The sequence below is a fragment of the Trachymyrmex septentrionalis genome, unplaced genomic scaffold (genome assembly GCF_001594115.1).
Source record: "Trachymyrmex septentrionalis isolate Tsep2-gDNA-1 unplaced genomic scaffold, Tsep1.0 scaffold25, whole genome shotgun sequence".
Classification (NCBI taxonomy): Eukaryota; Metazoa; Arthropoda; class Insecta; order Hymenoptera; family Formicidae; genus Trachymyrmex; species Trachymyrmex septentrionalis.
In genome coordinates this window covers 2,794,165-2,820,594 of record NW_017305408.1, presented here as the reverse complement: position 1 = coordinate 2,820,594, position 26,430 = coordinate 2,794,165, and the positions used below count along the sequence as shown (strand labels likewise).

At 35.6% G+C, this 26,430-nt stretch overlaps 2 protein-coding genes across 4 annotated transcripts; one reads left to right on the top strand and one right to left on the bottom strand.

The window, feature by feature from the left end:
• Positions 1-761: 761 nt before the first annotated feature.
• Positions 762-10,466, top strand: LOC108748961 (pre-mRNA-processing-splicing factor 8). 3 transcript variants are annotated; one of them, XR_001939333.1, is made up of 10 exons: positions 762-884; positions 1,138-1,365; positions 1,433-1,601; positions 2,087-2,251; positions 2,330-2,545; positions 2,865-3,203; positions 3,576-3,681; positions 3,751-9,066; positions 9,242-9,906; positions 10,103-10,466. XR_001939333.1 is itself a non-coding variant. In XM_018487408.1 (9 exons), exons 2-9 carry the CDS (start codon positions 1,152-1,154, stop codon positions 9,833-9,835), a joined length of 7,119 nt encoding a protein of 2,372 aa, XP_018342910.1. In that variant the 5' UTR covers positions 762-884; positions 1,138-1,151; the 3' UTR covers positions 9,836-10,466. The 3 variants fall into 3 exon arrangements, 2 of the variants coding, with proteins under 2 accessions (XP_018342910.1, XP_018342911.1); XM_018487408.1 differs by having other exon boundaries at positions 9,242-10,466; XM_018487409.1 differs by having other exon boundaries at positions 1,133-1,365; positions 9,242-10,466.
• Positions 10,467-11,189: 723 nt separating this feature from the next.
• LOC108748998 (G-protein coupled receptor Mth2-like) lies at positions 11,190-23,811 on the bottom strand. Its single transcript, XM_018487472.1, has 7 exons — positions 22,873-23,811; positions 19,404-19,528; positions 18,061-18,688; positions 15,282-15,360; positions 12,603-12,787; positions 12,316-12,481; positions 11,190-11,789 (listed from the first exon to the last, which is right to left on the bottom strand). The coding sequence occupies exons 1-7, from the start codon at positions 23,756-23,758 to the stop codon at positions 11,423-11,425; spliced, it is 2,436 nt and encodes an 811-aa protein (XP_018342974.1). The 5' UTR covers positions 23,759-23,811; the 3' UTR covers positions 11,190-11,422.
• Positions 23,812-26,430: the final 2,619 nt, after the last annotated feature.

The window sequence follows — 26,430 nt, the reverse complement described above, 5'->3', positions numbered from 1 at the left end:
AACCTATGATCATAATATCAAAGGAAGAGGAAAAAAGCTTATAACTAAAGACTTTTTAAAAACTAATTTAAGAGTACTTATATAAAAAAAGAATTTAAAAAGAGGATCTTAATGAAGTTTCTATCAAGAGTCTAGGAAAAATATAAAAATGACGATTTATTTCACACAAGTCGGCAGGAATGTTGAAATTAGAAACTCTATTTTAAACAATATGATACGAATTTAGATATCTATTTTAAGGTTAGGTCTTTCTCAAAATGTTCAAGTATGATGAAATTTTGAATACTTCCGCATTCAGTGTTTTTACGTAAACACAAAAACATAGACCAATGTTAATAAATAAATAAGTCTTTATTTCTAACGAAGACTGGCTGAACACACACACACACACACACACACACACACACACACACACACACACACACACAAGTGCATATTTTATTATGAGAATATTTTATCATATACAAATATAACAGTCTACATAATATAGCGTCTCCGAAAAAATTTGATTTAAATTTTTAGTAAAACTTAATTTTATTAATTATATTTTATGGAAAGGAGATGCAGCTAACCTAACCTAACCTAACCTGCAATTTCAACTTACTGAAAGCAGCCATATTCTTGATTGAAAATCGACGCATGCGCACTAAAAATTGGTGACCATATAAAAAGTTCAGTGTCTATACTGTATATACTTATACTATGATTATACATGCTTCCATCATGAGTTTACTCTCTCTTTTATGTTTTAAACACAGTCATAAGAAATCGAAGCCATTTCTTGAAAAAAAGAGCTGATCGTTGATGTAAAGTGATCAATGGCGTGATGATTTTACATGGTTTGTCGTCATGCAGGAATTGATAAACTAACATTGTGAAAAACTGTAAGTACAATTTGTTTATTATTCTAATATCTGCCACTAGTTATATGCATGTATGTATACTTCCGTGCGATCAGACATGTTTCCGGGAATAGAAATTCTATTTGAAATAATTGATTTGTGACATATAGCGCTGAACTTTAGAATTGAGGATTTAATCTAAAATACTTTACCGTGTTTACATACAGAAAAAATCAATTTATATCAGGGATAATTGATTGACATTGTTATCCCATTTTCTTGTGTTTTAATTCAGAAATAGTCGCAATCATGTCTATTCCACCATATTTGTTGAACCCAAATCCATGGGCCACGATGATGGCCCAGCAACAAGCCCAGATAGCAGCTCAAGTACATGCCCAGGCTGCTGCGGCTCATGCTCAAGCTGCTCATCATGCTCATATGCAGGCTATAGCTGGACCACCATTACCTCAGATGCCTAAACAACCAGAAGTCTTATCTGAAGATAAACTTCAGGAAAAAGGTAACGTTTATTACCAACTGTTGTTTTATATATTGCATTTTTGCAATGATAATCTTATTTGCTCTAGCACAAAAATGGCAGCAATTACAATCAAAACGATTTGCGGAGAAGAGAAAGTTTGGCTTTGTAGATGCTCAGAAAGAAGATATGCCGGCTGAGCATATAAGAAAGATTATCAGAGATCATGGTGATATGAGCAGTAGAAAGTATCGTCATGATAAACGTGTTTACTTGGGGTAAGATATATTATAGAAAGCTGTATGTAGAATCCTATATTATAAGAGAAGCACAAATAGTATTCGCTTGCTGATTGATGAGCGATTGTCAATCAAAACTGAGAATATTGGGTCCGCAGCTGATTGTAACAAAGCAGCTGTATTTAGGGATTCTATCAGATTCTGAAGTTTAGTTTGAAGGCTCTCCTGAAGAAAGTGTCAAGTTTTATTTCTGATGAAATTTGATCAATCAGAAACATTCTTATTCTAATTCTAACATTACAAAACAACGTTAAATAGGAGATTATCAAAGTTGCGAGGTTAGTTTGCACAGAGGATTAGTACAAAGAATTAGCTACAGGCCCAATATTCTCGATTTTGATTTGTAGTTGCTATCAGCCAATCAACAAGCAAAATTCATTTGCACTTCTCTTATAATATAGGACTCTAGTTGTAATCAGACTTTCTATAAACATTTCTGTTATTATGTAACATTTATATTACAGAGCATTAAAGTACATGCCACATGCCGTTATGAAACTGCTGGAAAATATGCCTATGCCGTGGGAACAAATAAGGGATGTAAAGGTCTTATATCATATTACTGGAGCCATTACTTTTGTCAATGAAATTCCTTGGGTTATAGAACCTGTATATATAGCTCAATGGGGGTAAGACACGAACATTTTTGTCATTGTGCTTAATACTATATAAAATATTTGTATTAAAAAGGTTTCAATTTTTTTCAGCACTATGTGGATTATGATGAGACGAGAAAAAAGAGATCGTAGGCATTTCAAGAGAATGAGATTCCCACCTTTTGATGATGAAGAACCTCCTTTAGATTATGCAGATAACGTTCTGGACGTTGAACCATTAGAAGCTATACAAATTGAACTTGATTCAGAGGAAGACGAGTCTGTGGCATCATGGTTTTATGAACACAAGCCCTTGGTTGGGACAAAGTAAGTTGAAGTTTACATTCATAAAAAATTATAAAAGAAAGATCGCCGCACATTAAGAAAAACAAAATTTTATTCTTATATTTGTTTTGACCTTTATATTTGATTCTTATATTTGTTTGCTCTTTAATGATGAAAAGCGTAGGGGTCCTGAAATCAACTGGACATGTGAGTTGACAACTGGGTGCTGTGTATCATCGAGATGATGTACAGACTATCCAGTTGGAGAAAATGCTATTCTGAAAAAATATATTTATGTCCTAAGAATAAAATTTTGTATTCTATACATAATATAGAATCTGAATGATAAAATATATTACAGACATGTTAATGGATCTACATATCGGAGATGGAACTTGGCGTTACCGCAAATGGCCACTCTGTACCGTTTGGCTAATCAATTGTTAACTGACTTAGTAGATCCAAATTTTTTTTATTTATTTGACCCCAAATCATTCTTCACTGCAAAAGCCCTAAACATGGCTATCCCTGGAGGACCGAAATTTGAACCATTGGTGAAAGATTCAAATGCTGCTGATGAAGATTGGAACGAGTTTAATGACATAAATAAGATCATTATTAGGCAGCCTATCAGAACTGAATACAGGATTGCGTTTCCTTATTTGTACAATAACATGCCTCATTTCGTGCATCTTTCATGGTGAGTTACAGTATAAATTTTCTTAAATTTCTTTTATGTATAAATATTATTCAGATTTAAGAAAACTTTCTTTTATGTTTTTTTTTTATTTTTTGTTGTTTCTTTTATGTATTCCACACTAGTTTTGAGATCTTCGTATTAGTATATAAAGGTCTTACTAGCAGTGTGGTAAAGGAAGTCTAGTGATTGTTATTCGTCTCTTTTATGAAAATTATAAAAAGGAACTGCTGACATCACTTACAAGCTTACATAATTTTTTTCAAATAGAAATAATCATATATATATATCATGTATATATATATATACACACATATGTATGTACTTTTACATGATGTTAGGCACCTCTATTAATAATCAATATGTAATTTATAGGTATCATGCACCAAATGTTGTGTACATAAAGACCGAAGATCCAGATTTACCTGCATTCTATTTCGATCCCTTAATCAATCCAATTTCTCACAGAAATTCATTAAAGGTAAAGTTTTAACTTACAAATTAAATAAGTTACATTAATTAATTTATGCATTTGTTTAATTCATTACAGACGATAGAACCACAAATTGAAGACGATGAAGACTTTGTTTTACCTGGTGAGGTACAACCATTTCTTCAGGAGACACCTCTTTATACCGACAACACAGCAAATGGAATAGCACTTTTGTGGGCGCCAAGACCATTTAACACACGTTCTGGTAGAACGAGAAGAGCTATTGATATTCCATTAGTCAAGTCATGGTACAGAGAACATTGTCCGCCTGGACAACCTGTAAAAGTACGAGTCAGTTATCAAAAACTGTTAAAATACTTCGTGCTGAACGCTCTGAAGCACAGGCCACCGAAACCGCAGAAAAAACGCTATTTATTCCGTTCGTTTAAGTCTACCAAGTTCTTCCAGACAACGACGATAGATTGGGTGGAAGCCGGTCTGCAGGTGTGTCGTCAAGGATATAACATGTTGAATCTATTGATACACCGAAAGAACCTCAATTATCTTCACTTGGATTATAATTTCAATCTGAAACCTGTCAAGACGCTGACAACGAAAGAGAGAAAAAAATCACGTTTTGGTAACGCTTTTCATCTGTGTCGTGAGATCCTTCGTTTGACTAAGCTCATTATCGATTCTCACGTTCAATATCGATTAAACAATGTTGATGCCTTTCAACTTGCTGATGGATTACAATATATCTTTGCACATGTTGGTCAATTAACTGGCATGTATCGATACAAGTACAAATTAATGCGACAGATTAGGATGTGCAAGGATTTGAAACATCTAATCTATTATCGTTTCAATACCGGACCAGTCGGCAAAGGGCCTGGCTGTGGATTCTGGGCACCTGGCTGGCGTGTCTGGTTGTTCTTTATGAGAGGTATCACTCCATTATTGGAAAGATGGCTGGGTAATTTACTGTCAAGACAATTTGAAGGTCGTCATTCGAAGGGTGTAGCGAAGACAGTGACGAAGCAGCGAGTTGAGTCGCACTTCGATCTTGAATTACGAGCATCTGTAATGCATGACATAGTAGATATGATGCCCGAGGGAATAAAACAGAATAAAGCACGGACCATCCTTCAGCATCTAAGTGAGGCCTGGCGTTGTTGGAAGGCGAATATTCCATGGAAAGTGCCAGGTTTGCCAATTCCAATCGAGAACATGATATTGCGTTACGTCAAAATGAAAGCCGACTGGTGGACGAATACGGCTCATTACAATCGAGAGAGAATTCGACGCGGTGCTACGGTGGATAAAACCGTATGCAAGAAGAATCTTGGTCGTTTGACGCGCCTCTATTTGAAAGCTGAGCAAGAACGACAGCATAATTACTTGAAAGACGGTCCGTATATATCTCCGGAAGAAGCTGTAGCAATCTTTACTACTTCGGTGCATTGGCTGGAATCTCGAAGATTCGCTCCGATTCCTTTCCCGCCGTTATCGTACAAACACGACACAAAGCTGCTGATATTGGCTCTGGAACGCTTGAAAGAAGCGTATAGTGTTAAATCTAGATTAAATCAAAGTCAACGAGAAGAACTAGGATTGATAGAGCAAGCGTATGACAACCCACACGAGGCACTATCTAGAATTAAGAGACATTTGCTTACGCAAAGAGCCTTCAAGGAAGTCGGCATTGAATTCATGGATCTTTATAGTCATTTGATTCCTGTGTATGATGTAGAGCCACTCGAAAAGATCACAGACGCTTACCTCGATCAATATCTGTGGTATGAGGCGGACAAAAGGCGGCTATTTCCACCCTGGGTGAAACCAGCCGACACGGAACCTCCACCACTCCTTGTTTACAAGTGGTGCCAAGGTATCAACAATCTCCAGGACGTGTGGGATGTCAGTGAGGGTGAGTGCAATGTGTTGCTCGAATCGAAGTTTGAGAAGCTGTACGAAAAGATCGATCTCACGTTGCTCAACAGACTGTTGCGTCTAATAGTCGATCATAATATTGCCGATTACATGACGGCGAAGAATAACGTAGTCATCAATTACAAGGATATGAATCACACTAACAGTTACGGTATTATCAGGGGACTGCAATTTGCATCTTTTATCGCTCAATACTATGGACTGGTATTGGATCTGCTCGTGTTAGGTCTCCAACGAGCTAGCGAGATGGCCGGACCGCCGCAAATGCCAAACGACTTCTTGACATTTCAGGATGTTGCCTCTGAAACGGCGCATCCTATTCGATTGTACTGTCGCTACGTCGACAGAATACATCTGTTCCTGCGCTTCTCTGCTGATGAAGCGAGAGATCTTATTCAGCGTTATCTTACTGAGCATCCTGATCCAAACAATGAGAACATTGTTGGCTACAACAATAAGAAATGTTGGCCGCGAGACGCCCGTATGAGGTTAATGAAGCACGACGTGAACCTAGGTCGTGCCGTTTTCTGGGACATTAAAAATCGACTACCACGTTCCACCACTACCATTCAGTGGGAGAACAGCTTTGTTAGCGTCTATAGCAAAGATAATCCCAATCTATTGTTCAACATGAGTGGCTTTGAATGCAGGATTCTTCCCAAATGTAGAACAACTCACGAGGAATTTACACATCGGGATGGTGTCTGGAATCTCCAAAACGAAATCACAAAAGAGAGAACAGCGCAATGCTTCCTGCGTGTTGATGATGAGAGCTTGCAGCGTTTCCATAATCGTGTCAGACAAATCTTGATGGCCTCGGGTTCAACTACTTTCACGAAGATCGTAAATAAGTGGAATACTGCATTAATCGGTTTAATGACTTACTTCAGAGAGGCAGTGGTGAACACACAAGAGTTATTGGATCTGCTAGTCAAATGTGAAAATAAGATTCAGACACGTATTAAAATCGGACTGAATTCCAAAATGCCATCGCGTTTTCCACCTGTTGTCTTTTACACGCCCAAAGAATTGGGAGGTCTGGGAATGTTATCGATGGGTCATGTGTTAATACCGCAGTCAGACTTGAGATGGTCGAAGCAAACCGACGTGGGCATTACTCACTTCCGTTCAGGTATGAGCCACGACGAAGATCAACTGATTCCGAACTTGTATCGTTACATACAGCCGTGGGAATCAGAATTTATCGATTCTCAACGCGTTTGGGCAGAGTATGCTCTGAAACGGCAAGAGGCGAATGCTCAGAATCGCAGACTCACTCTGGAAGATCTCGAGGATAGCTGGGATCGCGGTATTCCCAGAATAAATACGCTATTTCAGAAGGACCGACACACTCTGGCCTATGATAAGGGCTGGCGCATTCGCACCGAATTCAAACAATATCAGGTGTTGAAACAGAATCCATTTTGGTGGACTCATCAACGTCATGACGGCAAACTATGGAATTTGAACAACTACCGAACTGACATGATTCAAGCGCTCGGCGGTGTCGAAGGCATCCTGGAACATACTCTCTTTAAGGGAACCTACTTCCCGACGTGGGAGGGTCTGTTTTGGGAGAAAGCATCTGGTTTCGAAGAATCCATGAAATACAAGAAATTGACAAATGCTCAACGTTCCGGTCTCAACCAGATTCCCAATCGTCGATTCACTCTATGGTGGTCACCCACCATTAACCGCGCCAACGTTTACGTCGGTTTCCAAGTACAGCTCGATCTGACGGGGATATTCATGCACGGAAAAATACCAACCTTAAAAATCTCGTTGATCCAGATATTCCGCGCTCACTTGTGGCAAAAGGTACACGAATCCATTGTGATGGATCTTTGCCAGGTGTTCGATCAAGAATTGGATGCATTAGAAATTGAAACTGTGCAGAAGGAGACGATACATCCGCGAAAGTCTTACAAAATGAACTCTTCTTGTGCCGACATTCTACTATTCTCCGCCTATAAGTGGAACGTGTCTCGACCATCTCTTCTCGCTGACTCCAAAGATGTGATGGATAACACGACCACGCAGAAATATTGGATCGATGTTCAATTGAGATGGGGCGACTATGATTCACATGACATCGAACGATATGCTCGTGCGAAATTCCTTGATTATACTACGGACAACATGTCCATCTATCCATCACCTACTGGTCTTCTCATAGCCATCGATTTGGCATACAACTTGCATAGCGCTTACGGTAATTGGTTCCCTGGTTGCAAACCACTTATACAGCAAGCCATGGCAAAGATCATGAAAGCAAATCCAGCTTTGTACGTGTTACGTGAACGTATTCGCAAGGCGTTGCAGTTATATTCATCCGAACCGACGGAGCCTTACCTCTCCTCGCAAAACTATGGCGAGCTCTTCTCCAATCAGATCATATGGTTCGTTGACGACACGAACGTGTATCGCGTGACTATCCACAAAACTTTTGAAGGCAATTTAACGACAAAGCCGATAAATGGTGCAATCTTCATCTTCAATCCACGCACGGGACAACTCTTTTTGAAAATTATTCACACCTCCGTCTGGGCGGGCCAAAAGCGTCTGGGTCAATTGGCCAAATGGAAGACCGCTGAAGAAGTTGCTGCGCTGATTCGTTCTCTACCAGTAGAGGAACAACCGAAGCAGATTATCGTCACCAGAAAGGGAATGTTAGATCCACTGGAAGTGCACTTGCTGGACTTCCCCAACATAGTCATCAAAGGATCCGAGTTACAATTACCATTCCAGGCATGTCTCAAAGTCGAGAAATTCGGTGATTTGATTTTAAAGGCGACCGAGCCACAGATGGTACTATTCAATCTTTATGACGACTGGTTGAAGACAATCTCATCTTATACTGCGTTCTCACGATTGATTCTGATCTTACGCGCTCTGCATGTTAACACTGAGAGAACCAAAGTCGTCCTCAAACCCGACAAGACTACCATTACTGAGCCACATCATATATGGCCATCACTGACAGACGACGAATGGATTAAAGTAGAAGTACAATTAAAGGATCTGATTCTAGCGGACTATGGCAAGAAGAACAATGTCAATGTTGCATCGCTCACGCAATCCGAGATTCGCGACATCATTTTGGGTATGGAAATAAGTGCTCCATCTGCGCAACGGCAACAAATTGCCGAGATTGAAAAGCAGACTAAGGAACAGAGCCAATTGACCGCTACCACCACGCGAACAGTAAACAAACACGGTGATGAAATTATTACTGCGACTACGTCCAACTATGAAACGCAGACTTTCAGCTCTAAGACTGAGTGGCGAGTACGTGCTATTTCTGCAACCAATCTCCATCTCAGAACAAATCACATCTATGTTTCATCCGATGATATCAAAGAGACTGGTTATACTTACATCTTACCTAAGAATGTATTAAAGAAATTTGTTACCATTTCCGATTTGCGAGCGCAGATAGCTGGCTATTTGTATGGCATCAGTCCACCTGACAATCCTCAGGTAATTGTTAAATCATTTCATCTATATTTGAAATATTTTTTAATATATGTATAACAATTTTTATTTTATTTTATTCATTATATTTAATATTTAAAAACTTTTTATTTTATATATTAAAATTTAAATTTATTTTAGCTATAATATATATACTAATCTCATGTTCTATGTGTGACAGGTAAAAGAAATCAGATGTATTGTAATGGCACCGCAATGGGGAACTCATCAGACCGTTCATTTACCAAATACACTACCTAACCATCAATATTTAAAAGAGATGGAGCCGTTAGGATGGATACACACGCAGCCAAACGAGCTGCCACAACTCTCGCCGCAGGACATATCCACTCACGCCCGGATTATGGCGGAGAATTCCATTTGGGACGGCGAAAAGACCATAGTTATCACTTGCAGTTTCACGCCTGGTTCTTGCTCTCTCACAGCGTACAAACTGACTCCGAGTGGTTTCGAATGGGGCAAGCAAAATACTGATAAGGGCAACAATCCGAAGGGTTATCTACCTAGCCATTACGAGAAGGTACAGATGCTTTTGTCCGATCGTTTCCTTGGCTTCTTTATGGTGCCCAGTCAAGGCTCGTGGAATTATAATTTCATGGGCGTGAGACACGATCCCAACATGAAATACGAGTTACAACTGGCGAATCCAAAGGAATTTTATCACGAGGTGCACAGGCCGGCCCATTTTCTCAACTTTTCAAGCTTGGAAGATGGTGACGGTGTTGGAGCTGATCGAGAAGATATGTTTGGATAAAATAAACTCCTTGTTTAAGATTTTGACTGATAGTAATTGAAAGACGTGCAGGTAGTGCAAGTAGTGTGAGAGTACGTGTTATAATATTCTTTATTTTTTACTTTTCTCGTCTAATTATTGTATACATAGACGATTACACATATAATAGTAAGAAATACAGATTAAGCCTTTATTACCTAATGATTGCAAACTTTGAGTGAACACTGTGCTTTTACTTTCCTTGTATCGTAAATCTGTCCTTTTGATTTTCTATATTTTGTCTTATAGATGCATTAAGTGCAGATGCGCAACTATTAAACATTAAACGAATGATTATGATGGCACTTGTACAGAAATATTCTGTGACCGTAAGCGATGAAGAACTATATTGTATTATCTAATGCGATAAATGAAAAGCAATTCCAGAAATCTATCGACAAATACATTTCATACTAAATCAATAGAATAATTAAATTAAATAAAGATGCTCGATTTAAAGTCTATCTCAGTGCAAGGATTTTCAAGGTACATATGTATTACTATCACATGCATATGATAAAATGTACGGGTGATTTGACACAGGTCGGTATTTACTTTTACTTTCGTTCCAAGATATATAATATAAAATATCGTCTCAAACATCATTTAATCTCCATATAAATATTTATTTAAAAATACATATTTTTATTATATATCTTTTTTCTTGAATTCGTTTATATAATAATATTAAACACTTATACGTTAGGAAATAAAAAGACCAAGTATCAATATAATAAAAATAAATATTTAAAAGAGAGAATGTAAAAGATAGTTATGTGCGAATAATGTATTACGAGTTGAAGTTAAAATTAGTAAAATTATCCGTAGCCTTTTTTATCAAAATGTTATCAATTATGTATAATAATAATAAACCCTATATATTAAAATAAAATTTATACGACATTATGGCATACGGCAGTCAATGTATATGATACACAATAATGCTTTTATTATTTTAATGAAGACGACAATAGATGCAAAGTAATTTCCTAGGTAGCAGGTTGTAATTATTTTGACGTCAATAGTTAGTCATTTTAAATTACACATTGACGTCATTTATTCATCTACTACGTATTTATAACGTCATACTTATTGACATTAGATAAATGATTAATCGATAATATATTGATAACGTTATAGTGATCAATTAATAACGTCATTCATTTATGCCATTATATAATAGCACGAAAATAACAAGTATTTTTGATGTCGGTTTGTATGACGTTATGTGTGCTGTAACTAATCTACGTTATTTTTACAATGATAGAACATCAGATTTGTCGAGAATGATTAATTAATTACGTCAAATATACGATACCTAAGTTAATTAATTTCTTTAATCATCTTTGGATTGTAAAGGAGATAAAAAAAACTTGTAAGTACATTTTAAAGAAGTAAATAAAGGGAGATGGAAAACACCAATTTCGGTGTTCTTAATAAGAGAGATCAACGCAAGCAATATAAAATTAATTCTTGAGTGGAGAATTAAATTACGACACCACCTAACTGGTCATTATAATCATCGATTTCTATTTCACATAGTGCAATCTTTCTCTTGCATTGCAACATTCAAGAATCAACCTCATCGGATGAACTTTTCGCGCGGCAATTTGTTTGCACATAAGGATTGACCTTCTCCTGCAGAGACATTAAGCCTGATGTAGTAGTGCAGGTACGCGATGCTGAACTGTGATTGCCACTGCGTGTTGAATTTCTGGAGAAGAAATCGCGATCCTGACAACCGAAACGCTTTAACAGCAACCGCTTGATTTTCTTCTTCCATACGAATATAATGAATATGATGAGACCTTGCAGGGTATTTGTCAGATCGGAGATATACCAGACATATGGCGGCGCACTCTTGAATAGCCATGATATTATTTCCATGGACCAGTTTATGCCCATCACGATGAATAACTTCAGATACAAATTGAACCTACATGCAAATACATTTGTTTTGGTATCTTATGTATATATGCATTTTATATAATTTAGAATTATTAAAACAAAGAATTGTATTATGGACGAAAGCTTTTAACTATTCGAAATAATCAATTTTACTAAAGATAAATATCTTCTCGTAATCAAGTTTTAAATTAAAAAGGAGAAAGTTGCTTAGTTTTTCTTAAGAAATTTTGAAGATATATCATTTCCGTTTTTATGAAATAAGGATAACCACTTTGATTTTATTCGCACGATCGTTTGTCATTCTTTTGAGAATCACAGACGTTCTCGAGGAATCTCTGCGCGCACGTTCGAAACGGCGGCAATGTGTTTGTTGTTTCAAAAGATTTCGTAATTATGAAAGCAAACCACCGCATGGGAAAGTTGCCGTCTAAAAATAATCATCTTTTACGGGAACGAGGACCGATCGACATTATGCAAAACCGTTCAGAAACTGATATATCAGCGTATATCATATTAATACGATTATCACGTTGTGCAGAAATGGTACTACAAACCACTGCTTATTATCATCGTGGCGTCTGCTTTCCGAGCCTCTTAAATGATGAGCTGTGTCCTTCTTGTGACGCACAATTTTTAATGCTGTAGAGATAAACAAGCAAATGTTGCAGATAACAGTGACACCCATGGGTCCATAAAAATATAACGCCCTCGCCTCGTCCGCTGAAAATTAATTTCTCGCATTATACGTCGTATTTTGTAAGTGTTAATTTAGATAATTTTCAGATTTGAGGATGGTTCTAATGAAAATCGCTATCGTTACTATTAGTAAACATCTACTTACTATTGAACCAGCATTTTGAGACACCAAATTCCGGTCGGATCAATTCCTTTGGCACGCTGGGAACGAAATCCATGATGGCACAAATGATACTGAGGAGGGAAGCGCTTCCCCACGCGTAAATTGAATATATAATGAATTTTTTTCTCTCTCGTTGTTTTACGCTTCCTTGTAACGAACGGAATCCCCTGTAAAATGTGATTTACATATTATCATATTGAGCCAGCCACAAGTAGAACAAGTTGCTATGCAAATGGCCAAATGCACATTAAAATAACTATCGCCTTAAGTCTCATAGTTTCTCGTAAATATGTTCAATACGTAAATATTGTTCAGTTACTTTATAAGCTATATAAGCGATGCAACTATGATACATATTGATAATTAAAAATTATTTCAAATTTAATTTTCTATATCTATTTATTTAAGAAATGTAAACAAAGATCATTTATAAATTCTAAAAGCTATGAAATATTGTCCCCTAACTTTTCGAAGATATCTTTCAACACTACCAATCTCAATTCAATAGGTGGTTTTTGGACAATTAAGATTAAATGTTATAGGCTGTGTTCGCTTAAGTATGAAAACCCATTAGAATATACAAAGTTTAATGCAACGCAGATGTGTAAGACGGACATTGTGTATCGATTATAATGTACGCTCGCTGATACGGATCAACACGGATTGAGAGAAGAGACGGACTATCAGTATCGAAAAGTCAAACTTTATTTATAATAGGTATATATGTCTTATGAAGACTTTTCAGTGTCTGTTTTAAACTATTTTTCTGCTTTTCGATATTGAGCATCATCTCTCAGAAATTAAGCGTTTCGTATAGACTGCATCCAAAATTTTAACATTGTGCCATTGGAAATCATGATCATACTGCAGCTTCTGCTTCGTTATGACAGAACGGAAAGAAGTGTTATGTCTAATATGATTAGGATGTTCTGTAATTCTGGTTTTATCTGCCCGTCCGTCCAACTTCTCAAGTCTTCATTTTATACAGCGATTTTTATGATAAGTTAATGTCTGAAGAGGGCTTAATCCGGTAGCCGAAACTTATAATTATTTGAACTTAAACTGAGTTTTTTATTATTTTTTTCAATTTTACTTTCCTTTATTTGTAATTCTTACGTTATTCTTTTTAATTGTGTGACAATTTAAAAAATGTGTTTGACTCTTACTTTGCCCTTTATTTATTGTTATTAAAAATGAACACAGTCATATAAAATGTATGTAGAAAACGTAATCTTTTTAAATGAAAATTTTAATTATAAATTAAAACGATCTATTGTTGCATAAGTTAATGATCTTTTCTTTTCAATTGTAGCAATATAATGAGCTTGATTTAAATATGGACTAAGAAATGGAACGCATAGCGGAGTGGAATAGATATTAACGATAACATGAAAGAATGAAAATTAAAAGCTGATTATTAAAATGACACAAACACATATATAAAATCCTACTGAGCTGAAGGATGATTCATGTTTCCGCGAGGACACACATGGCGACGGCAATAATGTAGCGTATGATGCGTGTACGCAATAAAGAAGGAAATTAATCCAGTTCCAAGTACGATCCACTGCACACGCGCTCGACATCCTTGTAATTGATTACAAGAGAACAGGCAATGTGCGTACACATCAGTCGTCACACCCCCAAACGGGCTTGGCGACAACAGGTCAGTTCATCTCCGCACGGCAATAGTAAATAGCGACACGACAATATCGCGTCATGAAATTTCATTGACACGCGAGAGATAATAAATTGCTTTATAGCATTCCACACGAACGTATATAACGACAGTACAAAAAAAGGATGTATCGTATGTCATAGACGTGACTAAAATGTATGATTTATATAATGTTAAATTGATTGATCATTATTAATTGACTGTTAAATTGATCACAATACAAATGACTTATATATTGCTATCGTTCCTTAATCTCATTTAGAAAATGCGTTGAAACGTTTCGTTAATAAACTGAATTATGTATGTATTAACAAGTCTTCATTGTTAAATGGATATATTCGACGTTCATATTCACGCAATTCGTGAATGTCAGTGTTTGAGGATATGCTCTACTGACATTTTCCGTTCACAAATATTGCCTGTTCGAATAGCTTCTTGGACCGACGTCCAAGCGCGAAGGAGATCAAAATTAACTCGGCTGTGTTTGCGCCACATACGCACGTCGTCACGTACCGGATATTAGTTCGCATCCTGTCGCTATCAATTTTCCCCTAGTGTTTGTCAATTATCAAATTTCTTTACCACAAGCGCCGGATCGAGTGGCGCTTGTGAAAATATTTGGCGAATCAATTAACTTATTTTGACCTAGAACTCGATCTGGAAAAGTTTTATCCTTGATAAACCGTAATTAGTGTTTCAATTATACTGTAAATAAAATAATTGTAAATAAATATATACAATATGTATATATCAAATTACATTGTACAAATTATAATTGAAAATATTGTATATATCAAATCTAAATCAATTATATGTATATAAAAATGGGATAGTTTTATGAATAATTATCTTCGAGATTCAAATCTAAATATCTTCGTTCCATTTCGTTCCAGAAATATATTACAAGATTGTCTTTAATAAATCAATTTGATGGCAGATGAAATGAATATGGCTCGACAGTATGGAATATTTTAATAGCTTACCCGAATGTCCACCAAATGTCGAAGCACATCACATTTAGCCAGAAGAAGCTTGCCAAAAACGAGAAGTGGATGATGAAAGCTGAAACAGTCGAATAAACAGTTATTAATCATGCATTCAAATACCGATAATAAACCTACTCTTGAAAAAACAGGTTTATTTCATTATAACTTTATTGACAGTTAAAAACTATAAAAACCTTGAAAATAATATATGCTAATAAATAAAAACTATTTCAATTTCGATTTAAATATTACATCAAAATCACGACACAAAAATTTGCTAATTTTCACGAAAAGAAAAAAGATATACTCATCCAATAAACTTTTAAATTAATTCTGTAGTTCCAGATTTAAATTTTACTCGTTATTTATTTCATTGTTTTAATAACTTTACAATTATCAGAGAGGGAGAGAACAATTGACATGCAAATACACGGTAAAATTGTATACGCTGTATTTATTGTATTATTATATGCTGTACCAAATGCGATGCAGGCGAAGTACGATATTACGGCCTGATGGATTAGATTAATCATTACGAGAAACATGTACGCGACGAACAATGAGCCGACGTATCCGCGCAGTGTGTAGCCATGCATGTTCCAAAGTTCCGGCAGTATGGAGTACACCACGAATGTTACCAATAAAAACGGCAAGGACACTATCAGACTTATCACAAGGGATGTTTTCTCTTCTGGCGGGACGTCTTCAGCCTCACGGTCGAAGCAAATAGTTACATCAAATTTCTTATCGTCTTCCCAGATGGCAAGGCAGTATGATGTAACGACAGATTTGATATCTAGTTGGTATAAAGAGCCATTACTAAGAAATAAATAGTCCTCATTTCGTTTAATTTCAGGCTCAAGCACATAACGTTGATACTGGCATGGATCATGAATAGTCAGAGGAAAAATTTGATCCAACTTTTTACCAATTGGTATCCTCTTTGAATCGTTCATCACATACTCGTATACATCGGGAAAGAGATAATTAGATTGCCCAACTTGCCCATCAACGCACTCTTCTGTAATAGTATCATTAATTTGTGTTATTTGCAAATGTTTGCCGAGAGGACAACAAAGCGGAATGCATGTAATGTTCTCGCACATCTGGTAAGGAATAATATTTTTCTCATCTTGATAGAACTTTTCAGAAAGCTCGTACGACGTTAAATTGCTTGTGTCTTCAACTTGCGTCAAGTTTCCATTGTATAATGTGAAGTTGTTCTCATCATCGGCCTTTGTAGAATTCGCGCGAAGTTCCATCAGTATTTGATCGCCCTCTTGATGATTCTTCACGGATCGCTGTGCGTGAAACGCATACTGCACCAAATCATTATCTTCATAGTTGTCATTGGAGTTAGCGCGAAACTCATACTGCTCGTCATTCTTGGTGGAATTTTTATGTAGATTATATCGCATCGACTTTACATCGTCGCTCGTCGTCGTGGAATTTCCCCAAGACTTGGAATAGGAGGCGACAAATAAAAGCGTGCAACACCAAAGCGCGAGATTTTGTCGACGCATCGTCGACACGTCGAATTTACTGAACCGTCTTGGTTTTCTCTTCAAACAACTTCGTAGTCAGATATCGAACAACCGCAACGATATCGCAAACTGCGGAAACGAAGATATGCGTGATATCGCCAGTCTGTGTAGATTTAGCCGCGACTGCGGCGCTTTTGTCTGAAGGACGAATGTGTGTCGCAGCAAACGTACAAGTGCCAGGAAGAAAACGATGAAAAAGAAGACACCTCGTTAAAACAGGTCCTGTTTCGGCTAAAAATGACAGAACAAGGGAAGACTCCTTAAAAGTGAGACTTATAGTTTGTTTTTCAGAAAGTATGGAGAATGTGTAGCATGACGTGTTGGCATTTATTTGTTTTTAAAAGCTTTTAATATTTTCTCAGGTTTAAGACCAGCTTCCGGTTCGCCTCGCAACCGAGATAAAGTATTACAATTGATGTCTAAGAAAACTTTATTTTACACTTTATTTTTCAATGCGTAGTTCGATTAAAAAAAATATCTTTAAAGATCTTAAGATAATTTCTAAACTAATAGATGATTGGAACCAATTGAGCTAAACGTACATTTTCACTATATTATATAAATTTCAAATTTTTATGTATTGAAAAGTTCTATATTAAATCAGTGGAATATATATTGTATGTTAGTTGAATGAAAGAAGCAGGCTACATTAAATACAAGGCAAATGTACAAGGCAAGCATAGAAGCAAAATATAGAAAATAATTTTTAGTTGTATAATTATATAATTATATAATCTAAAAAAAATGAATAAATTAATTTCTTGTATATCACTGAAGCAGAATATTGACTTTCTCATTCGTTGAGTAATAAACAATTCATGCATATACATGTTATAATGAACTGTAAATGATATCACAACAAATTTTAAATATTAGTATCGATATTTACAAAAAAAGCAGAGATATTGCGAGAACATTTAGAAAGTTGTACTCCGTGTGTTAAACAGATATCTCATTAATTCGTAAGATTTTTAAAGACACATTCCATCCGGTTTGACACGGTCTCTACAGTATGCTATGCATAATACATATGTGACAATTACACACACACACACGCGCGCGCGCGCGCGCGCGTGTGTCAACGATTTGTAAAGAAATTATCATATTTGAAAAGCGGTAACAGTGATATTTCCTGCAGTTAGAAATTAATTATCGATAATCGCAAGTTAACATTAATCTTCTTTGTGTATAACACGAATAAATAAAAGTGCCGCATCATTCTATAGATATACCGATTGTGATGCAGATGCCGTTTGAGATTTGTTCCTGCGGTGTCAGTTGCAACACCCCCAGTATGCTGTACGCCATCGCTAGGCAGCCGATGTATCCGCGTAATGTCAGACCATGCAGATTCCTCAGCTCGGGCAGTAACCAGTAGATAATATATGTTACGACCAGGAACGGGACGGATGCGAGCATCCCGTAGGAATATATGATCCCGTCGTCTTCGATCACATCATCGCAGAAGAACACCATATATTCCAGATACTCATAACTTTCCACCCGCGCCAGACAGTACTGATAATAGTCGAGGAGACGCTCCTCCGGCTCTTCAGACAGAGGTAATATTATGGAGCCATTGGACAGTAGGTACCATTCGTCGTCCTTGTATAGTTGCGGATTCAAAGAATATCGTTTCATACCAACACATGGATTCCATATTACAAAATCAAAATACTTGTCACTTGCAGTAACATTTGCCGATATAAGATCCATTTCGTAGATCACTGGCAATTGTATCGCTTCCGTCCCGTTCATAGTGGCCTCCACGCAATTGTCTCCGTTGAGGAAAGTGCCGACACGACAGCATAGCGACATGCGGGGCTTCCCGGAGCTGTTACCATCGATGCCAATCGTTTTCTAGGAGTAAAGAGCCAGAGGAAACGAAAACAAATAATGTTAATTCACGATTGGACATGAGCAAAGAGGAATCAAATACTATTTTTTTAGATTTTTGTTATTGAAAGTATTATATAGCCGATAGCAAGTCATGAATAATACAATCAATTGGCAAAATTATTTTATTTTTAGATCCACACATGCTACTGTAGAATTTTTCTGATTACTATCTAAATATTACTCAACTTTTTGATGTTGGTTCCTTTCTGCGTGTTACATCCAATTACAGTTAATAGAGAAAATAATTGAGTCCAAGCCACTATGTGAATTAATCAATCAGAAGTGAACAAATTATTGTAATTCATTAGGAGATTAATAAATTTAAGCAACTTTTGGTCTATAAATGTATAAATGTTCCACATATTTTATTGTATCTAGATATTATTTGCATTTACACATTTAATCAAGTTAATTCTGAAGATGCAAGTGCTTTTGAAAGTCTTGATTAATTACGGCATACAAACAATTAGTGATGGTCTCTGATCATTATTTCACGAATGCTCGAATATTATATTATACGAAAATTTACTATCAGTCATCATAACGAAATTAGCATTAAATATCGTTAAGGTAAGCCAAGTATTATAATACGCGTTAGCAAAGCGACGAATTAATATCTCATCGACTAATTCCAAGTACAACATAGTATGTAATTGGAATTTGGAATTATCTCTACCTCCAGATAAACATGAGGGACGATAAAATTTTCCTTCCATTTTGATTCCTCTGGCTCTTCCTTTGCCTGATCGCTTTCGAAAGTGGCAGCCGCGATCAAGACCGTGTAAAACGCGATGAACAGGGCTGTTCTCAGATGATGTTTCATTATGTACTAATTTAATGAGGCTGCTAAACAGCAACTCTGAATAATTATCGTCACCGCCTCTCAACGTTATCGCCGTGCGGAAGCTTACTCACGAAAGTGCCACAAGAAAATGAAGCGGAAGAGAGAAAGAGAAAGATAAAAAATACGATGACTCTCTGAAGAAACACGGTAAGTTTCTCTCTTTGTCCCATAACATGATAATAAAATATAGCCAATTATATCTCTTATTACTCGTTAACCTTACTATATCTCGCTGTGTTCAGTGCGTGAATTGCTGAACCAATCGAGTGAAAGTGATAAAGAAGGGTGCGAACTTTAATCAGTGTTTAAGATATCGTATGGTTACAACAACATTCTTGGTTACGTGAGATATAGTTATTTACAAAAAGCATATTATTCACAGATATATGTTACAAATATACAAATGATAAACAGTTACATAAGTAAATATATTACAAATACAATTTGTAACATATTTAAATATTATCCTCATATTGCTAATATAATTTATAATTATATTCTGTATATCAAAATAATAAAATTTTATTCGTTTAATTATTGCTACTTTATAGTTATGACTCTAAGCAAAAAGATTAATGAGATGTTAACTGATAACTAAAATATACAGATTTGCATATATATAAATGTATATAGCTCTCATGAAATGTACACCATCTAACCACATAAATATGTAAATGATGAATTAAAGTATCTACATAAGCGACATATTTGTACGGTTAAATACTTGATAATATTGAAATTAATATATATATACACTCAATTATCGAATACTGTTTGTTAAATAAGCAATTTGTTTATGTGAAAAATATTTTTACCTGCTATGTTGCAAAAATATTTAATTATTGAATATACTGTGAATACTATTCTGATGATCAATGATTCAAATGACTGGAAAAGGGGTGTATATTTAAATAAGTTATTATCAATTGAGTTGATAATGACGTATTGACTTATGCAATATAATGATTTATCGGGAAGATTGGAATAAACGCGAGCGGTGGTAAAATTATTGTAAGATTTCTTTTTTCTTTCTTCTTAAACAAAGATCGTCGAAACACAAAAAATTCATTCGGATTCAAATATAGCACTGTTATCACTAACGATTGCGTTGACTTTCAGTTATCTCGGATGGATTCGATAAAGTTAGCACTATGTTCCGTTTTGCTGCGACTTTTCCTGGCGACGGATGAAGCAGGAAGAGCGTATGAGAAATGCATACACTCGCGCGAGCAACTGGACGAGACTACCAGACAACGAGCCGACTACGTTAGAGAAGCAGCCTACCTACTGCGAAGCCACGCATATAGGGCGATTCGAAAAAAAAAGATTCATTGACAAACCAGTACAGTTTACAGATGGTAGCTTGACCAATCCAGCAGCAACGTAAATTTAGAAGCTTAGCTGTTTAGATACTTAATACTCCGCAATAGAGAGCCATTACATTTTCGGGAGAATTACGAAAACTCAGAATAGATATACGAATGATTAGACGAACGAGCAACAAAAATTTCAATTTGTACCAGGTGCTATTTTATATACAGCCGAAAGATTTATCTCAAGAAGCTATTAATCGATAGAACAGGCGTAGAAAAAAATTTTACTTTCTTTCAGAGATTCTCAGCTAATATTTTCTCGATCTTATCACCCTAAAGAAAAATACAAAAGAAAAATAAGTTATTGAAAATCTAAACATGATATATGTAATTATATCATATTTTACCGTTATTTACGTATACTTTTATCTCACCCTGTAAGCAATGATGCTTGACCAATATGAAGATACACAACACATAACACGTAAAAAACCGGTTTGTATTCATCGTCTATATCTCACATCGTACTCATTGGAAGGACCATTGACATTTATTTTATGGGAAATCGAAGCTAGTGATGGCTAGACAGGCGCCAACAGGTTCTTAGTTCGGATCTGATCCCGACTTTCCTCATTGAAAGGACCTTTTCAATCAGGTTTCCTCAAAATAACGTGGAATGAATGGTGGATTAAATTGTATCAGGAAATGTAGTATATGATTCTTACATCATCACTAATCACAGAGATATCGGAATTGCGCGTGCAGAAAAAGAGCACGCTGATTCATACGACTTGTGCTCCATGTTGATGATGGAATACAATATTATACTTATTTATATGTAATAAAAAAAATATATATATATATATATATGTGTTTATTTGTAGTGTAATTATAAAGTAAAGTAACTAATCCCTACAAATCTTATGCATTTGTAATCATCGTTTTTATAAATCTATACAAAATATTTAATATAAAGTTTTCTTCTTTTGTTATTTTTAAAAATTTTATTAAGGAGGAAAAATGTTTTACATATCTAAATCTATATTTTTGCTTTATACATATACTTTATGTGTATATCATATTTATACTATATAGTATATATATATTTTTTATTACCTAATATTTCTTATTTTTATTTACCTAATATTTCTAATTTTTAATTTTCTTCTTTGCCGTTTTATCAATTAATATATATGAGTTAATCAACTCATTGATGACTAAGCATCCAACTTTGCATATATATAAATTCGTGATGTATCTTTTTCGCATTGACAATGATAATTTTATTCATGATAACTATTTTTAAAAGCAATATTAATAAAAATCTAAATATAAAAAGTTAAAATAGTATAAGAAATTTAAAAATATCTCTTTTTTTTATAAATAATATCTCTGAAATATATTAAAAAATTAATATTGAATATTAATATCGGTTATTCTCACTCAAAAAATGATCAGACATTTTTTAAAAAGAACTGTAATAAATTTACTCGTTAGGGTAAATGCTGCTGGAATTAATAATGGATTAACTTCTCCTGGAAGTAATAATTAACTCTATAAGCAGAATGTTAATAATTATTACATTATAGTAATTATTTCATTAACGCATAGTGTCATCTACTTTATTATTCGCATTCGTGTATGTCACGAGATTCTCTCATGAGATAATATTCCCATGATTATCATTTCGAAGAAAAAATAAGGTAACACGAAATTAAATGTAGAGAGATTTGTGATTTAAATATTCACATACATTAACTTTGCACGAGATTATCATTTTAATTATTTTTTCACACACAGTTAAATGCGATCATCAGTCCTTGCTGCGTTATGTACAAAGTAATAATGCCGCATAATAATTTTTCAACTCTACTAAAATCGTAATAAGTTTTTCATCACGATCACAGAAAAATATCTGCGGACAGCTCAACTTACGAGTGTTGATTGTTAGAAATAATGGATAAGTATGACATAAAGAGGCTGCTTACCTGTGCTGAAGCATAACACGGGTATTGGAGATATGTAAATATAGTTGGCCGAGATCAGGAAGACATAGGCGATAATTAAGCAGATGACATAACACATGAGCGTCTTGCCGTAAAGGTTTCTCAGTTCAGGAGTAATTGCATACACCAAGAAAGTGGCAATGAGGAATGGAATGGACACTATGATGCCCACATGATAATGAAAATCTTTTGCTTCCTCTTCCGACGTAAAGCAAGCCAAGACGCCAATTCGATCGACGGTCATCTTCCAATCAATGCAATGATTCCAGAACGGAAAGATCTTCCCAGCAACGTCCACAAAGCTGCCATTCGCCTGGAGAATAATCTGTTCGTCACTGTCGTCATCGGGATAGAGAATATAGCGTTTCTGGCCAGGAGGACAGACGTTATCCTGCACCAAGTGGAAATGGTCCTTCAAATTTTCAATGTGTTGAATCTCCTTGGTCATTTGCTTCCTCGGTAGACGCAAATGTGGTATCTCGGTTATCACCTCCGTATCGTTCTGAGGCATCTTCTGGCATATCTCGGAATTACTCGATTTATTGCGGAGAACCTCATCATCCCGGCAGCATTTCCTGATACAATTACGTAATCTGCAAATGCAGCCATAAGTAACATTGCCGTCAGTCCAGCGCAATTTGGCCGGATAGACGATGCCATCGTAGAAAAAGCTGCCGTTTTCCAAAGGTCGCGACGCCGCACCGTCAACGCTACTCTCCGAGCTGAGGATCACGCTGAACGATGGCGAACAACGCGGATCGTTGATCAGCGACAGTCCATCGGCAGCATCGCCGGTATCGTCGGCTATCAACAGACCACATGCAGCGAGGAGGACCGCCAAATTAAAACTTACGGAGCGGCCACCCATCGCGACAAGGGCGTTGAACAGCGAAAACTATCGGCCGCAACCCGCGCGATCATCTCGGTGGCTCCGCTTCGCGCCCGGCGCTTGGTGCCCGGCATATCTGCGTCGGAGAATGCGCACCACGACGAAGCGTCGCGACGCTTCGTGCTCATACACCCACCAAAGATTTCTTTACTTAAGAGACCACTCTCTGATGGAAGAATCGTATCTATAACTACTTATCCCATATTGTTAAGTGGAGAGCGCCGTTTATTACATTTAACCTGGATTAATTGCGTCCATTATCTTCTATTTCCATAAATTTCGGTTTCGTATCAGAATCTGAGTTCCTTTGACAAAAAGCAAAAAAAAAAACATTTAATTTATAAATATTTCATTGAAAGAAAAATTATATATATATATGACTGTATATATTCGAAATTGGTTTGGACTTGGAGACTAATGCCCGTATTTATAATCATGCCTTATATTTAAGGCTTCTTTAAATTAATTATCTTCAGATATTTTATGAATTATTTCATTGGTTACTGAGTATCTAAAGATAAATTTAAGGAAGCCTTAAATACAAAGTTCGACTATGAATACACACATAAAATACTTATTCGAACTTGTTCTGTAATATATGAAACTGTATCGTTCGTTTGACCGATCTAACTTTTAACCCTAAGAATTATAGCTACCATGAATTTGAATTTATCGTCAAATTTATGAATAGTTTAGAATTCTAGAGTTAATGATAGGATTAATGACAAAAATTGGATACTTTAAATCCTCCTTAATTTTGAGATTTTCAAATTTCCTTGTCGCTACATTGTTAATCAATATAATCTTAAGAATCATTACGGCTATCACCGACGAAATATTATTAAAGACCGACATCCTTACGGGAGTTGGCGTCCTTGTGAATATTGAAGTAATTAAGAGTTAAAAACTGAAAGTATTGTACTAATTTTATGATTTATTAATTTAATGGACATATTCATGCATTTATTTACTTATTTATTTATTTAAGAACTCAATAATACTCGATTTTTCTTTAAAATTGTAATTTCAATGCTATCATCAAAGTTTGATTACAAACAGAGATGATAACTGCAGAGAAAAAATTGTAATTTTTCTACAATAAATAGAATATTATAGCTTTACAAGTATGCATATTTATTTGTGGAATATTTAGGTAATAAAAAATCATTAATTTAATAATGTATTTTAATAATGTAATTTAATAATGAACCAAATATTTATGTTAACACCGACGAGATACTGTTAAAGACCGACATTCTTACAGGAGTTGGCGTCCTTGTAAAGATTGAAGTAATTAAGAGTTAAAAACTGAAAATATTGTACTAATTTTATGATTTATTAGTTTAGTGGACGTATTTATGCATTTAGAACTCAATAATAAACTCGATTTTTCTTTAAAATTGTGATTTCAGTGCTATCATCAAAATTCGATTATCAACAAAGATGATAACTGCAGAGAAAAAATTGTAATTTTTCTGCAATATATAGAAATTATAGCTTTACAAGTACGCATATTTATTTATGGAATATTTATGTAATAAAAAATCATGAATTTAATAATGTACCAAATATTTATGTTAATAGTAGCAAATTTATATCAATTGTCGATAATATCAGCGTTCTTCAATTACCTTCGGGTCCTTTGCAGCCCTTTTTATATCATCAAAAATTTGCCCAGAGTTACCAGTCTTTAATAATATCTCGTTGATGCGGCTACTTATTAATTGCGGACGTGTAATATAAGTATATGATATAAATCGAATACATTTACTCATGGAACACATTCATTTCTATATTTACAGAAGAAACAAAAGAAAAATTATAATTATCCAATAATCGAATGTCTATAATAGAGCCTTCCAAATCGGGCACCGCGAGCACTTAATTCCTTTGCCTGTCCTCCACTGTGCTTCTCCTCTATTTATGATTATGCACCGGTGCGACGACGCGGCGTATCATTTCGTATAGCAGTCAGGCGCGGTTTCATTGAAAGATAAATACGTACACCGAGAAAGAGATAAAAGCAAAAGAAGTCACATTTATGACTTAGTTTATTTTCATTTGGGATCTCTATTAATCCGAAGAATTATATTTGCATACTTGTATACTTGCTTGCGACAGCTTTAAACTCATGTGGCGGAAAGACTAGAAGGTAGTGTTAGAGGAGATAAAATTGAGAGGGGCCTGCTTAGCGTGGAAATCTTGGTGGGGACATGATCACGTGACCATTTGGAAGGCTCTGGTTTATAGTCTACCTCTCGAATTATACCCAAAAGTAAAAATCTCTGATAAAAACATCGGGGGCTTTTCTTCTTTCAAACAATTCGAATGTACGCTGCCATTCTATTTCGATAGCGGTGCCATCTACACGCAAAATGCCGAAACGTAATTTGTCCTGTTATCACTAATCGATATATCGTCCATGTTGATTTCGACATTGCCAACTGTTGATATCTTATCAATCTAATCTAGCGTGATTCCGTAACTGTTTTACACGCCTATCGACAGTTGTCGGTGTCGTTGTACAGCTTTTTTACCATATATAAGATATCTGCGCAATGACACCGACAACTGTAAAGACAGTTACGGAATCGCGACCCCGAATAAATAATTAAATGATTGAAAACATTGAGATAATCAATAAAAATAAT